General features: G+C 35.1%; 1 protein-coding gene and 1 long non-coding RNA gene across 2 annotated transcripts; one reads left to right on the top strand and one right to left on the bottom strand.

Moving 5' to 3' along the window:
* The first annotated feature begins 39 nt into the window (after positions 1–39).
* Positions 40–1,054, top strand: LOC130055233 (uncharacterized). Its single transcript, XR_008803514.1, has 2 exons — positions 40–181; positions 669–1,054. It is a non-coding gene; the product is annotated as an uncharacterized LOC130055233 (long non-coding RNA).
* A 2,096-nt stretch (positions 1,055–3,150) lies between these two features.
* Positions 3,151–13,879, bottom strand: LOC130055232 (MFS-type transporter SLC18B1-like). Its single transcript, XM_056167132.1, has 6 exons — positions 13,699–13,879; positions 10,119–10,214; positions 9,283–9,357; positions 7,808–7,901; positions 7,540–7,631; positions 3,151–3,496 (listed from the first exon to the last, which is right to left on the bottom strand). Exons 3-6 carry the CDS (start codon positions 9,345–9,347, stop codon positions 3,424–3,426), a joined length of 324 nt encoding a protein of 107 aa, XP_056023107.1. The 5' UTR covers positions 9,348–9,357; positions 10,119–10,214; positions 13,699–13,879; the 3' UTR covers positions 3,151–3,423.
* Between the last annotated feature and the right edge of the window lie 254 nt (positions 13,880–14,133).

Raw genomic sequence — 14,133 nt, 5'->3', positions numbered from 1 at the left:
ATCTAACTTAAGTATTCAAAGTATTCGGTTTTCAACTTTTATAATTCTTCGCCCCGTGTTTACTTTCGGTTTCATTTTGGAAACGTGAGACAGTTGCTTGCAAGTTCAGCTAGTAGTTGGTGACTGCGAGGCATTCAAGAACATATTTTATAAACATTTAAAATGGACGGTTATTTGCGAGGTAAGTAGATGTTTCTTGTATTCTGTAATGTTATAATATATTTGTTTATACTGATATAAGGTAGAAACTGATAATACGGGTGACGATATGAATTAATGACACAGGGTTTTGACACAATCTGAGCAAATTGGTGTATATATTGTATAATGGTGAGCTATTATACTATATTTACCAGTTAAAATGCTCAGATTGTGTCAAAACTCGGGAGTTTATGACCATGCACCTTGCAGCTGGTGAGTGCATACAATATTTTGCAGGCCAATACGTATTGAGGTGAATGGTATAACTACTAGATAGTACGTTTAATTATTGAATGATTCAGCAAAATAAAGCTACTAAAGAAATACCCATGCAATGTATTTAATGATGAAGGCAAACCATTGAGGGGGGGGGGGTTAATTAGCTGATATAAACAGTCTGACTAAATATATTTATATATAATTAAATAATATATATATTGATTTCGTATATTTAATCATTTTTGTAGACGATGGCAATATTGACAAGCATTTAGAAAAAAGAGTAGACAAACTTGGAGAGCTAGGCCTAGATCGTACTCTGAAAAGAAAAATCCACCAATGAAAACAAAGTGTCCAGCTGTCAGCTGATGTACAAGAATTTTGAGAAGCCCAGTCACAAGTTACATCAGATGATGGCGATTCAATAAATTATTATATTGAAGAACATATGGAAGAACCTGCGAATGTTGAGGCGGTACAACGATTAATCGAAGAGGCAATCTTTTACAGTGAAGATGATGACAGTGATTTAATTTCCAATGAGAAATGGCATGATCTAATGGACTTTCCAGAAATGGTAGCTGATGATTGAATTTTTGTATTGTAAATAAAATTGTATAAAATTTAACCTGCATACATGTTTAGTGTTATTTTAGCTTAATTTATAGCCGCTGCAGTCTGTTACAGAACCATTAATGCTTTAAGTATAATATCAATTTTAGAAAACAAATGTGCATCAACAAAAATAATAATTCCTTTGTAAGATTTTAAAACTTGCTATGGATTAATCTTGAATTCAGTTAATACAAAATGTCAAGATCACCTACATTACGAGGCAGTATATAATAAAATCTAAGATCTTTGGTATACTTGCAGCGAACTGTAATTTCATTTGCCACAAGTTCACCGCTACCAGGGAGTATTTGGATCTCCTGTGATATACAAATATGGTAAAGAAAGATTTCTGGTATACTTCCAGCGAACTTCATGTTTGTTCGCCACAAGTTCACTGCTACCGGCGAATGGCTGCGAACTAGTGTTTAAGCTTTTGGTGAACAAAATAGTTAGCCGCTAGTTTACTGTAAGTTTGCCGCAAGGTTGCCGCATACTGTATAGTTTGGTAAGGGAAGACAAAGGAGAAGGAGGTGATGGACTGCATTGTGTTTGACTTTAAAGAGCAGGGCTTCACCCTAACACACGAGAGTATAGGCCAGTGTTCATATAAATGTGACAGTCCACCGGATTACCCAGGGGAGGCAACTGTGGAAAATTGCCCCCGATCCATTTTCAAATTATCTTTTCACTGGTGGAAATGAAGCATAGAGATCATCTTCACTAGCCAAGGGTTTTTAAATGGACTGAAAACCCTTGGCTAGTGAGGATGCATAGAGATCAACTACCTCAGTTTAGGCGTGTTCTAGGGTCAATGTTAATTTTTTTTTATGTATCTGCTCTCTTTTATACCTCTTTCTAATGTCAGAAAATTATTTTAGGACACTGAGAGCAGTCCGAAAAAAAACCCCAGAGAGATGAGAACCAGTCTAACCTCAGTTTTACTTCACCTGATTTTGCTTTGTACATATATTATGTGGATAACTTACATATATTTAAATATTTTAAGATTTACATTTGTTATTGCAATTTAGATAGTTGTTTAATAGCATTTTAGTATGAAAAAATATATATACATATTCATGTTTATAAAATTTTGTTTTTATGCTTCAGTTCTAGAGGCACAGCAGTTGTTGATATTTAATGTAGTATTTATATTTTATGTAGACACTCAGTATACCGTTTTTTATTTGTTATCAAAAATATTTCTTTACTTAATGGAATGTTTGAAGAGTTTTATAATCCATGTGCATGTTTTTGGTTCATACTGTTAGACATACAATGTATAAAATTTACCATGTTTACGAGAAATCTTAAGGAAAAAAGAGAACAAAAACAAACAAAAAGAAAAAGACAAAAAACTCCCAAATCCAGCTGTAGTGATATTTTTTTCTGTAGGTTTCAAACACTTCATGTGATAAAGTTCATTTAAGGGTAATATACACAGTACAAAAAATAACATGCACAGCCTCTGCTTGTGTTGATTTTAAATTCAACGAGGAAATATTAATTAAGTATCCTAAACAATGAAAATTTCCAGCACAAATAATTATCACAACCCTGTCTATCAATTCAATAATCCTTGATTATACTGTGTTATTAAAAAATTAAATATCGAGTTTTTACACCAGTCAACATTATGGCCATTCAATCTATGTACAATTTTTAACATTTTTGTATTAGTTTCAGATGAAATAAGGCTTGTCTACTAATATAGACGTCTATTGTATTTCTATCACGATTTGATGTTAAAAACATTGATTACTCCTTTTTTTAACCTGTGGTTTCAATATTGACTCCTGTGAAGAAGGCAAATAAATTCGGATGTCCTTTAGGTCCTAATGCAGGATTAATTACACCAAGCAACTACATTATTAAACAATTGTTGTTGTGGTTGATATCTTTACTGAGCACAGGATAATTAGTTTCTGAGAGGGAGACATATTTATTCTTGTTTTCAGTTTACTAGTAATATTTTAAGTATATTTCAACAATTTACGTACATCACGAATAATAGTTATATTGCACTAGTATAATGCATTATTATCTTCAAGCGAAAACATCTGCTCTGGTTGTCAAGGAAAGAAAATTGTCCTTACAAAAAACCTGTGAAACATATTAATTATGTATGTATATTTTATTCCTTACACATAAGATTGTTATCACCAATGATTGCACATCTTTTCGTAAAACAGGAGAGCTGTACATAATACTATACATCCTTGAAATATTAAGTATTAGAAATATGAAACACACACTGTCAGTATATAGTTAATGAAATAGTTAATGGAATTTACACTGATGAAAGGTTTGGCTATGTACAATGCAATGTTTTCCCTTGTTCTATTAAGTTCATATATATTAAAATATGACTTGGATCTAACATGAATATCAATCCGTTTCAGCCTCTTCTTTGTCGACAAATCCACTAGTCATTTCTATGTCCGTCAAACTCCTGGTACGCCTGATAAATACAAAAAAGAATCGATTGCTGATTATAGCAGAGAACAGGAAGATCAAAACAAAATAACTCCTAATTTTTTTTTAGCTCACCTGTGTCATATCTTATAATAGGAATATACAGTCAAACTTCATTATCTTGAACTCGATGGGGCTAAGAAAAAACTTCCAAGGGTTTGAGATGTAGATACATAAAGAAAATGTAGTTTGGACTTCCAATTCACTTTGATATATCGGTATGGTATTCGAGATATTGATGTTAGAGATACTGTAGTTTAACTGTATATATACACAGTTTTACTTGGTACAGAATCTCTAACATTAATACCTCGAATACCATGGATATATTGAAGGGAGTTGGAAGTCCCATGTAGGAGGTACTCTACATCGTAATGATGGCTGACTTCCTTTTAAAACATGGATGAAAATACAAATATCAGCAATATTTGTCTATTCATCTAAAAAAATTTCACATAGCTGAGTAGTTCAGTAGGTTAGCATGTCAACTACAGCTGAACTGTAGATCACGTGTTCGCATCTAGCAGGGGCTTTAAATTTTTATGCCCCCGAGATCGAAGATGGGGGGGGGGGGGGGCATATTGTTTTTGTCCTGTCTGTCATTCAGTCATTTTGTAATTCTGTCATTGTGTCGCCTGCGTTACGCAGTGGCGACATATAGGGATCACTATCCGTCGTCTGGCGTCGTCACAAAATATTTCTGTCACAGTTTTCTCAAGAACCACATGGGGCAACTCCCTGATATTTGGCACACAGCATCACTGTGGCCAACTGTATTGTGTAAGACATTTCCGAATCTGTGGCTTATCAACTTCCTGTTTGCCGGGACTTAGAATTTTTTACAGCAAAAAAATTTCTGTCACAGTTTTCTCAAGAACCACATGGGGCAACTCCCTGATATTTGGCACAGAGCATCACTGTGGCCAACTGTATTGTGTAAGACATTTTCGAATCTGTCGCTTATCAACTTCCTGTTTGCCGGGACTTCGAATTTTTTACAGCAAAAAAATTTCTGTCACAGTTTTCTCAAGAACCACACAACTCCCTGATATTTGCCACAGAGCATCACTGTGGCCAACTGTATTGTGTAAGACATTTCCGAATCTGTCGCTTATCAACTTCCTGTTTGCCGGGACTTAGAATTTTTTACAGCAAAAAAATTTCTGTCACAGTTTTCTCAAGAACCACATGGGGCAACTCCCTGATATTTGGCACAGAGCATCAGTGTGGCCAACTGTATTGTGTAAGACATTTTCGAATCTGTCGCTTATCAACTTCCTGTTTAGTGACAAAAACCATTTCAATAATTTACTTTTTCAACATTATACGTGATATATTACATATAGAATGAACTAGCAGGCGACACATGTCTTCCAGGGAAGACTTAATACTGCGTTCTGTCTGAAACTTTAACCTTGCTAATAACTTTTGAACAGTAAGTGATAGAACTTTGATATTTCACATGAGTATTCCTTGTGACAAGACCTTTCCGTGGGTACCAACATTTTTGATCCCTTGACCTTGGAGTTTGACCTACTTTTTGAAAACTTTAACCTTGCTAATAACTTTTGAACAATAAGTGATAGAGCTTTGATAATTCACATGAGTATTCCATGTGACAAGACCTTTCCGTGGGTACCAACATTTTTTACCCCATGACCTTGACGTTTGGCCTACTTTTTGAAAACTTTAACCTTGCAAATACCTTTTGAACAGTAAGTGATAGAGCTTTGATATTTCACATGAGTATTCCTTGTGACAAGACCTTTCCATGGGTACCAACATTTTTGATCCCTTGACCTTGGAATTTGACCTACTTTTTGAAAACTTTAACCTTGCTAATACCATTTGAACAGTAAGTGATAGAGCTTTGATATTAAACATGAGTATTCCTTGTGACAAGACCTTTCCTTGGGTACCAACATTTCTGACCCTGTGACCTTGACCTACTTTTTGAAAACTTTAACCTTGCTAATAACTTTTGAACAGTAAGAGATAGAGCTTTGATATTTCACATGAGTATTCCTTGTTACAAGATCTTTCCGTTGGTATTGAACCTTTTGACCTACTTTAATTTTTTTTTTTTACATTGGTCGTAACTTCTAAATGGTAAATATTAGAGCTTTCATATTGTACATGAGCATTTCTTTTGACAAGATCTTTCTACTGGTACCAAGATATTTGCCCTTGTGACCTTGGCCATCTTCGGAATTGGCCATTATCGGGGGCATTTGTGTTTCACAAACACATCTTGTTCTCAGATTGCTTTCAACTAAAACTGCATTTATTTTTTTTTTACTAAATAAAGTAAATTTGAAAGTTTTCAATTTCAAAATATTATTATACATATCCTCCACTTTTCATCCATATCAAATTTCTCTGGTGTAGCATACCACCTGACATTTCAGTGTTTCAAACCCTCAGATATCTTGGAAGTTTTTTCTTGGCACCTAAAAGTTCAAGATATCTACTCAAGAACCACAATTACAAAAGGTGTCAAATTTGAAATCTGCCAACATCCTCATGTAATGTACATTCAGGACTTTTAAATTTTGACCCCTGATAACTAAATGGGTTAAAAAAAATTATATAAGTACACTATAATAAAAAAGAAAAACATGTTTAAAAATTGTGTTCTCAAACACTACATGGTTAAAATCTATTTATTTAAACTATATTTTATTTACAAAGTGAATGGGATCGGGCAGCAGGCATAGCCTATTTAAGCCCTCTCCTTAAAATCTATGGAACTGATTTGAAAGTAGGGTCCAAATCCTAGGGTATAATATGAGTTTCAAGTTATACACTGGAGTGTACATAGGGGTTTATTTGAATTCTTCTGTCAATTGTAGAATGTGTTATATTATCCTTATGTAGTGTAGATGCAGCTTTGTAAGAAATCACAGCCCCTGAAACCAGAACAGGTCCACAAAATGGGTTCAGGGTTCTAAATATGTACACGTAGATTAAATCTATAAAACCTGCCTTTTCAAACACCACAAAGATAAAATTGTTAAAGCATCCTTTTTCAATTTAGATTCACGTTTGTTTATACTAAAACCCCCAGGGCCAAAATGGGGGCACAAATTGGGTTTGAAATTTACATTGGAAAATAATGGAAAATGATTATCTTATGTGAAAAACATATAGGTTTCATTAAAAAAGTTGGTTCAACCCCCCCCCCCCTCCCCCAGTCCCTGTGCAGGGCCACTTTAGGGTTTAATATGTTCTACATAGGAATATAGAGAATTTTGCATTTTTTAAAGAAAAAAATCTTCCTTTCAAAAGATATGGAAGTGCCATTATGTAGTGATGATTCAATTTTCTTCATTTTACAAGCCATTGGGGTCACGGCTGTGGTTTTAAGAATGTATTCTCTTTAATGGAGTCCACAACATACGAGTCTATATAAACAAGGTGACACAGGTGAGCATGGTGGTCTGTTGGTCTCTTGTTGAAAAATTTGTCCCATGGGTATTTATAAAAAATGTTGAAAATTTATCCTCTACAGAACCTGTTATAAAATAAGTTAATTTATGTATTGCTGTTCAGTATAAATGTCCTGGAGCCCTATCTAATGTAACTCAGAGTAAACATGTTGCAAAAGAGTGATTGATGTCATTTTTTATACCTTGGTAGAATGATGGTAATTTGTTGCATGTGTGGATTTGCTTTGGGGATTTTTTTAGGGGGAGTGTGTAATTTATCTATTAATCCAGAAGTTTTCTTTTGAAAAATTTCCTATTAACAACACTGTAGCTTTACAGTGAAATTAGGTTAGGAAATGCAAACTCAAATACAAACTTTACATATATAACACAAGTCAAGTTTCCTATAAACATCTCACATGTGTATGTTTTCTTCTTCAGAGATTCTATTTAACTGAAAGATTTAGAATTAAAGTGATGCTTTTATATTACAGCGCTGCATGTAAACTTGTTGCACTCACACATGTTGAACTACATGCGGTGCATATATGCGTGTGTTTTGTACTTATTAAGGATCTGTACTAAATATGTGAAATCTCACCTGAAAGAAAATTTTCTCTGTCTCTGCAACAAGGTTTTGGCCTTATCAAAATGTTTTCTGTTGATTGCCACATATACCAAGAGCACCAGTCCCTGCGTCATTGTAAAAATAAATAAAAACGCTGCGTGAGGAATCTGTGTGGTGTTTTTCTTATTGATAAAGTCAGCATTAAAAACTTTAACCTCAGTGAATGGACAGATCAAACTATTAGGAGATAATCTCAGGCTGTAAGAGCATAGAAAACATTTAGTAACAGCAATGCCCTTACGGATACAACGAGTAGACCAGCACAGAGTGTCGACCCCCAGCCAAAGCCTGCCGCATCCACCAAGGCACTGCCAGAGATTGGACCAGCAAAGGCTCTGCATGAAAGAGAATCAGATTTGGTTCTAAAATTTGATGGAATTTCACATTTTCTATCTTACCTGAACATGTAATATTTAGATATTCCATGCAAGAAACTTACGAAAGTTGATCTTTTATATGATGATTGGAAACTTATATTTCATAGTTTTCTAAATCATTATGACATCATCAAATGTTGAAGGTTTGCAATGTTATCTTAGAAATTCTATAGTAATGCATATACATGCTAAGAGACTCTACGAAAGAACCTTGTAATCCTTTCCATATTAACTCATATCAAATGATTAAAGCTATATTACTAGTCTGTATTGTACAACAAAGGGAAAACAAGTGCTGCAGATGTTTTGAGTGACATTATAGTCATGTATTGTCCTAGGTCTATTGTTTAGACAACAAAAGATAGATTTGTGTAATTCAAACTGGTAGCTGGACAAATACTGTACATGGACTTCCTTTAGCAGGAGTCAAATTTTAGCAGTAAAGGAAGAACACTAGTTATACCCCACGCAACAAAGTTGTGGAGTGTATAATGTTTTTGATCTGTCCGTCAGTCCCTTTCGTGTCAGTGTAACTCCTCTCAACAGAATTTCATGAAACTTTGTAGTTAATAAGGACACACTGTGTAGATGTGCATATTCCCAGGAAATTCTGATTCAATAATTTTTCTGGGAGTTATGCCCCTTTTGAACTTAAAATTTCAAGCCTGCCTGTCCTGTTTTTATCAGTGCAACTCCTCTGAGACCGCTCAACAGAATTTCGTGAAACTTTGTAGATAATAAGGACACACGGTTAAGATGTGCATATTCCCAAGACATTCTGAATCAATAATTTTTCTGGGAGTTATGCCCCTTTTGAACTTAAAATTTCAAGCCTGCCTGTCCTGTTTTTATCAGTGCAACTCCTCTGAGACCGCTCAACAGAATTTCGTGAAACTTTGTAGATAATAAGGACACACGGTTAAGATGTGCATATTCCCAAGACATTCTGAATCAATAATTTTTCTGGGAATTGTGCCCCTTTTGAACTTAGAATTTCAGGCCCATCTGTCCTGTTCTTGTAGTAATGCATAGCATTACCAATGATTCATTATGTGAGGCATTGTCAAGCAATGTTGGAGTGTGGGGTATGTGAGCTTGCTCACTTTTGCTTTCTTTCATTAATAGTTGTGCTAATTAGAATCTCTATGGTATTCATCCATTCTAGAACATAGAATACGTGCAAAATCAGGATTAAGCTAAACAGTGTATCATCTTCAACTGCACCGTATTTCAAATATGCTACTGTACTAAGTACACACACCGTAGTGTGTATAATCGCATTAAATAAACTAAACTATAGAACTTGAAATTATCGTTTTTGGAGTTTGGGATTACTTACCCCAAGGAATAACAGGAGTTAAAGAATCCCGACACGATACCGAATGTGTTCAGGTTATCCTCCATTCCTAGCCGCCTGAAGACCAAATGTACAATGTATCACAATGAATATAACTAACAAACACTGTTAGTTAACTTTAATAGTTATAGTGATTATATTGAAATGGAAGTTGTGATGAACACTTATAACTCGGGATTAAAAAATCATCTGTCCTGCTGGAGTTTATCAATATATAATGAGGGAGAGTTCTAAGGAGTCTTGTGGGATTTTAATTAATACTGGAAAAGTAACAGTATTTGTGTAAACGACTCATACGACATGGAAACTTTTAGTAACGTAATGTTCATAGCTTTCATAAAAATATAGTCATCATCGTTATCGAATTCAATGATTATTAAATGTTTACTTAGAGCATAAAAATAAGTAATTATATATAATTCAAAATACAAGATTGCAAGTACAAACACCAAAATCACCCTTACATATCTAGCTGATATTTGCATCTCTCTCTTCTTCCGTCTCTGTCTATATTTCTCTCTCTTTCTCCCCTTTGCTCTGTCTTTAATTCTCTACCTCCCCCCTCTCTCTCCATCTCTAATTCTCCCTCTTCCCCTTTAATTCTCTCTCTACCTCACACTCCGTAGACCTATATTTCTCTCTCTTTCCCCTCTCTCTCTGTCTCTAATTCTCTCCCTCCTTCCCTCTCTCTCCCTCTCCTTTTTCTCTCTCTACCCCCCTCTCTAATTCTCTCTCTCTCTCTCTAATTCTCTCCCCCCCTCTCTCTTCAATTTTCTCTCTACCCCCCCCTTCTCTCTCTCTCTTCCCTTTGACATTACTCTGCTCCATCAAGGATTGCTGTAAAACTGGGAATCAAGAGACAGCTGAGGAAGATCCCGATCCCAACCAGTGACAGCGACACCAGCCATAAGGTGCTGTTAATGTAGGAAAACACAAGCTTCTCAATAGCATCACAATGACTATGCATAATATTAGCATTATGTTCAAAAAGAAAATTAAACACATTTACATATGTAATTGCAGTAAACTACAAGTGTAGTCTTTCTGTACCAGTACAAACCATTATAAAAACTCCTCAAGGCAGGGCATACCCCTCACAGTGAAAGTCTACAAAGCTTCTATAAACTCCTCTAGTGACCTTTAACCTTTTAATTCCAAAATCAATAGGGTTCTTCCTCTCTTCATAACAAAGCTATAATTATGTGAAGTATCAAAATCAATTGTGGCCTGTAAAGTGTCTACAATCTTTTTCTATGAAGTCCCATGGTGACCTTGAACTTTGGACTCCAAACCCAATAGGGTTCTTGATAATAGAGCTACATGTAAAGTATCAAATCAATCGAGCAGAAAATGTGGCCTGTAGGGTGTCTATAATTTCAGTGTTACACACACTCACATAGTCACCCGCAGGGAACAGTCCTGTAGCTATATACCCTCTCACAATGAATAGCGAGGGGACAACAAAGACTGTTGAATATTAAAGCATAACAAGAGTACTGCAAACAGTACAACATACACCTCTTAGACCTTCAGTGCAATATTTGTATTTATGATGAGAAAAGGTCTAGCTGCAGAACTGTAGCTCTCTGAAAAAATATTTTGACATAACAGAGAGCTACAGAGCCACCCCTTATAAAAACCTTCGATTTACGGCGCACAAAAAGCTGCGCACGGTTGAGGCCTTATATCGTTGTATTCTTGAGTTACTGTCTCATAAATTTAATATCAAAAAATTCTTAACATATTTTCCTACTATACTTGTGTCTAAACATACCTTCAAATATTCATTAAAGCCCCACACGACCTGAAAACTCCCAGCTTCAAATGATTTCGTTTGTTGACGTAGCCATGTTAGGTAGCCGGGTCAGTTCGTACCCTGTTGTTGTTGGTATATATTCATAAAATTCGTTATATGGTATGTATTCGCTCTTCATTTATTATCAATACGAATAATTTATAGAAATTAAAAAAATAAAGTTTTTCTAAAGGTAAAATAAGCTCTTGATTAATGATAATGCTACTAAAGTCCTTAACACTCGTGTGGCAGGGACGGAGACCGGACCTGACTAATGAAAGCCGCATTGCTGTGAGTTTAGCTATTTGAATAATTATTATTTAAAGGCACTGGGATGATATATTATTTAAAATATTTAGCTAAAATATTTGTGGGGATATTAGTTCACATCTAGACGTTATTGTGCAAGTATGGAAATTAACCAGGATTCGAATTGACCGGCTACCTAACATGGCTACGTCAACAAACGAAATCATTTGAAGCTGGGAGTTTTCACGGTCGTGTGGGGCTTTAATGAATATTTGAAGGTATGTTTAGACACAAGTATAGTAGGAAAATATGTTAAGAATTTTTTGATATTAAATTTATGAGACAGTAACTCAAGAATACAACGATATAAGGCCTCAACCGTGCGCAGCTTTTTGTGCGCCGTAAATCGAAGGTTTTTATAAGGGGTGGCTCTGTAGCTCTCTGTTATGTCAAAATATTTTTTCAGAGAGCTACAGTTCTGCAGCTAAGAAAAGGTCCAGACAACTATTTGTTATAACCCAGTTTATATGTTGTGAATTAATTAAGTATATTAATTAAATTAGCAAAATAGCTTTTATATACATATACATAGAGCAGCATGCCTTATAATACTTGATATTGAATAGACTTTCATCTACCTTAAAACTTTCATGTAAAAATATTGTACGTACAATGTAGAATTCGTCTAAGTTTAGTCATGACTATTACATTTAATGTAGGTTTTATTTATGGGACAGAAAACTTACGATGACTAGTCGCTGTACGTGTAAGTCACTTCTGGACACTAAATTCGACGTGTCACGTATTAATCTCCAGATTAAAAAAATATAAATTAGTTAACTATGTCAACGGGAGCAAGCCCCATGTGTATTAATTGTGTGTGTTCTAATTAGGCATTCACAAATTCTGTTGTGTAATTTCTTGAAAGATGATACATGTATATCCAACTGGAATGGTACGTCTCGGGAGTGTTTTGAATAATTTTTGCAGCTCAATTTCTGAAACATTCTAATAGTACGAAACAGTTTATGATTGAGTTGATGAATTTATGAATTGAAAATGAAAGTAGATTATCGACACATGCAAGTTTCAGTTTGCTGATCTGAGTGATCAATTAGATACGTCTTTTGTTAAAAGGTAACACTCATTAAGTCATTTTCAAGTTCCTTGTGATATAAACAGATAAAGCTTAATCTCAATGAAGAGTTGACGGACACTAGATTGATAAAAAAAAATTATTTTCAGACCAACAGACGGAAGGAAGAAATGCCCTTGGCCGGCATTTGGGCTTTGCAGGGAAATTTTTTCAGCAAGTTTTAAGCGGAGATAAGAATAGGCGTAAGGAAAAAAAAATATGAAATATTTAAGAATCGTGAATCCCGTGTTATCAAAGTTACCACTACACACCCGCCAATCGTTAACCTTCAGCACCGGGAAACTACCAGTGTTGACGCTATTCACCAAGGAAGATTGCACACTATGTGATAAAGCGTTAGAAGTCCTTAAACCATATAACCATCAGGTAATTTATCTGTTATCGATGTTGAACAGCCCACAAGGAAAACACTGAAAACATCACTGACAATGTAATGATTAGGTTGCCTGTCAAGTGTTGCACAGTCTGGCAGCGTGCAGTGTGTTGCATATCTATACATGTACATACAGGTGCTCCCCTCGGTCTCAAATAGTAAATTTAAAAAATCGTAACGATACGTTTATGCCAGAGATAAATTATGATTTTTATAAATTTATTATGATGTGGAACACCGATAGTAAACAGAGACACGTTATAAAAACAGCGGTTTGATATATTCAAGTCCATTCTGTGTATAGTATTTACTTCAATGTGAAACAAGGACTGCTTTATAAAACGATTCATGTTTTTTCCCCTCGGTTGATGAATGTATAAATTCCGTCAATAATGCATGTAGATTCCGAGACATCCACGAGGATCATATGCCTAACAGTGAGCACCGTTTTGTGGCTACGAAGTGGTCACACACAGACAGACATACACACCACAGGCACTTGTTTCTGCAAATGACTTATAACATCTATATACTAATGATAACATTATTAGTATACAGAGGTCATAAGTCATTTACAGAAGCAAGTGTCTGTGATACAAACAGATACCCATACCATCAGTCACCTCAAATTACTGCAGGTTTAGAGCGTGAATTACACATTAGCATTGATATTTACATTGCAAATATTCACTATTTTTCCTATCCGATCGAATTTTAGCAATATCGTGTCAAACATGGCATTTAACCCAGGTTTACTAATCATCCAAGTCAACTGAATTTAAAGGAAAGCTGTGTTGGTCATGTTCAAACATTGTATATACTTACGTACAGTATTAGATGTACATTGTTGCTCCTTTTGGGGTTGGTTCAAATATTAGACTATAGATAGGATGTAAAACAAGAAACACATCAGACTCTTGACCTAGCGCTTGATGAGACCACACTGAATAAAGTACGACAAAGATTTAAGATTTCCTCCGCTTGTTAGATTAGATATTCAAACGTACAGTGTATATTTGATTTGATTTAAAGGGTATAATATGAACACGTCCATAGACGTGTACTTATAGACGGGTATGTCTACTTGGTTGTGTCATGAGCGTTTAACATGCGCGGATTTAAGATTTTAGAATTTTTCAATGAGGGAGGGGGGGGGGGTGGAAAGAAAGAAAGAACCAACCCTCATGGATTTAAATGAACTAAGAAATGTAATAGGTTTAATCATAACTTCAAAATCCTAAATCGGGAAGAGGTGGGGAT

This window comes from Ostrea edulis, chromosome 5 (assembly GCF_947568905.1).
Source record: "Ostrea edulis chromosome 5, xbOstEdul1.1, whole genome shotgun sequence".
Lineage (NCBI taxonomy): Eukaryota > Metazoa > Mollusca > Bivalvia > Ostreida > Ostreidae > Ostrea > Ostrea edulis.
Note: the sequence above shows the minus strand (reverse complement) of the source record. Positions and strands in the feature narration are given on the sequence as shown.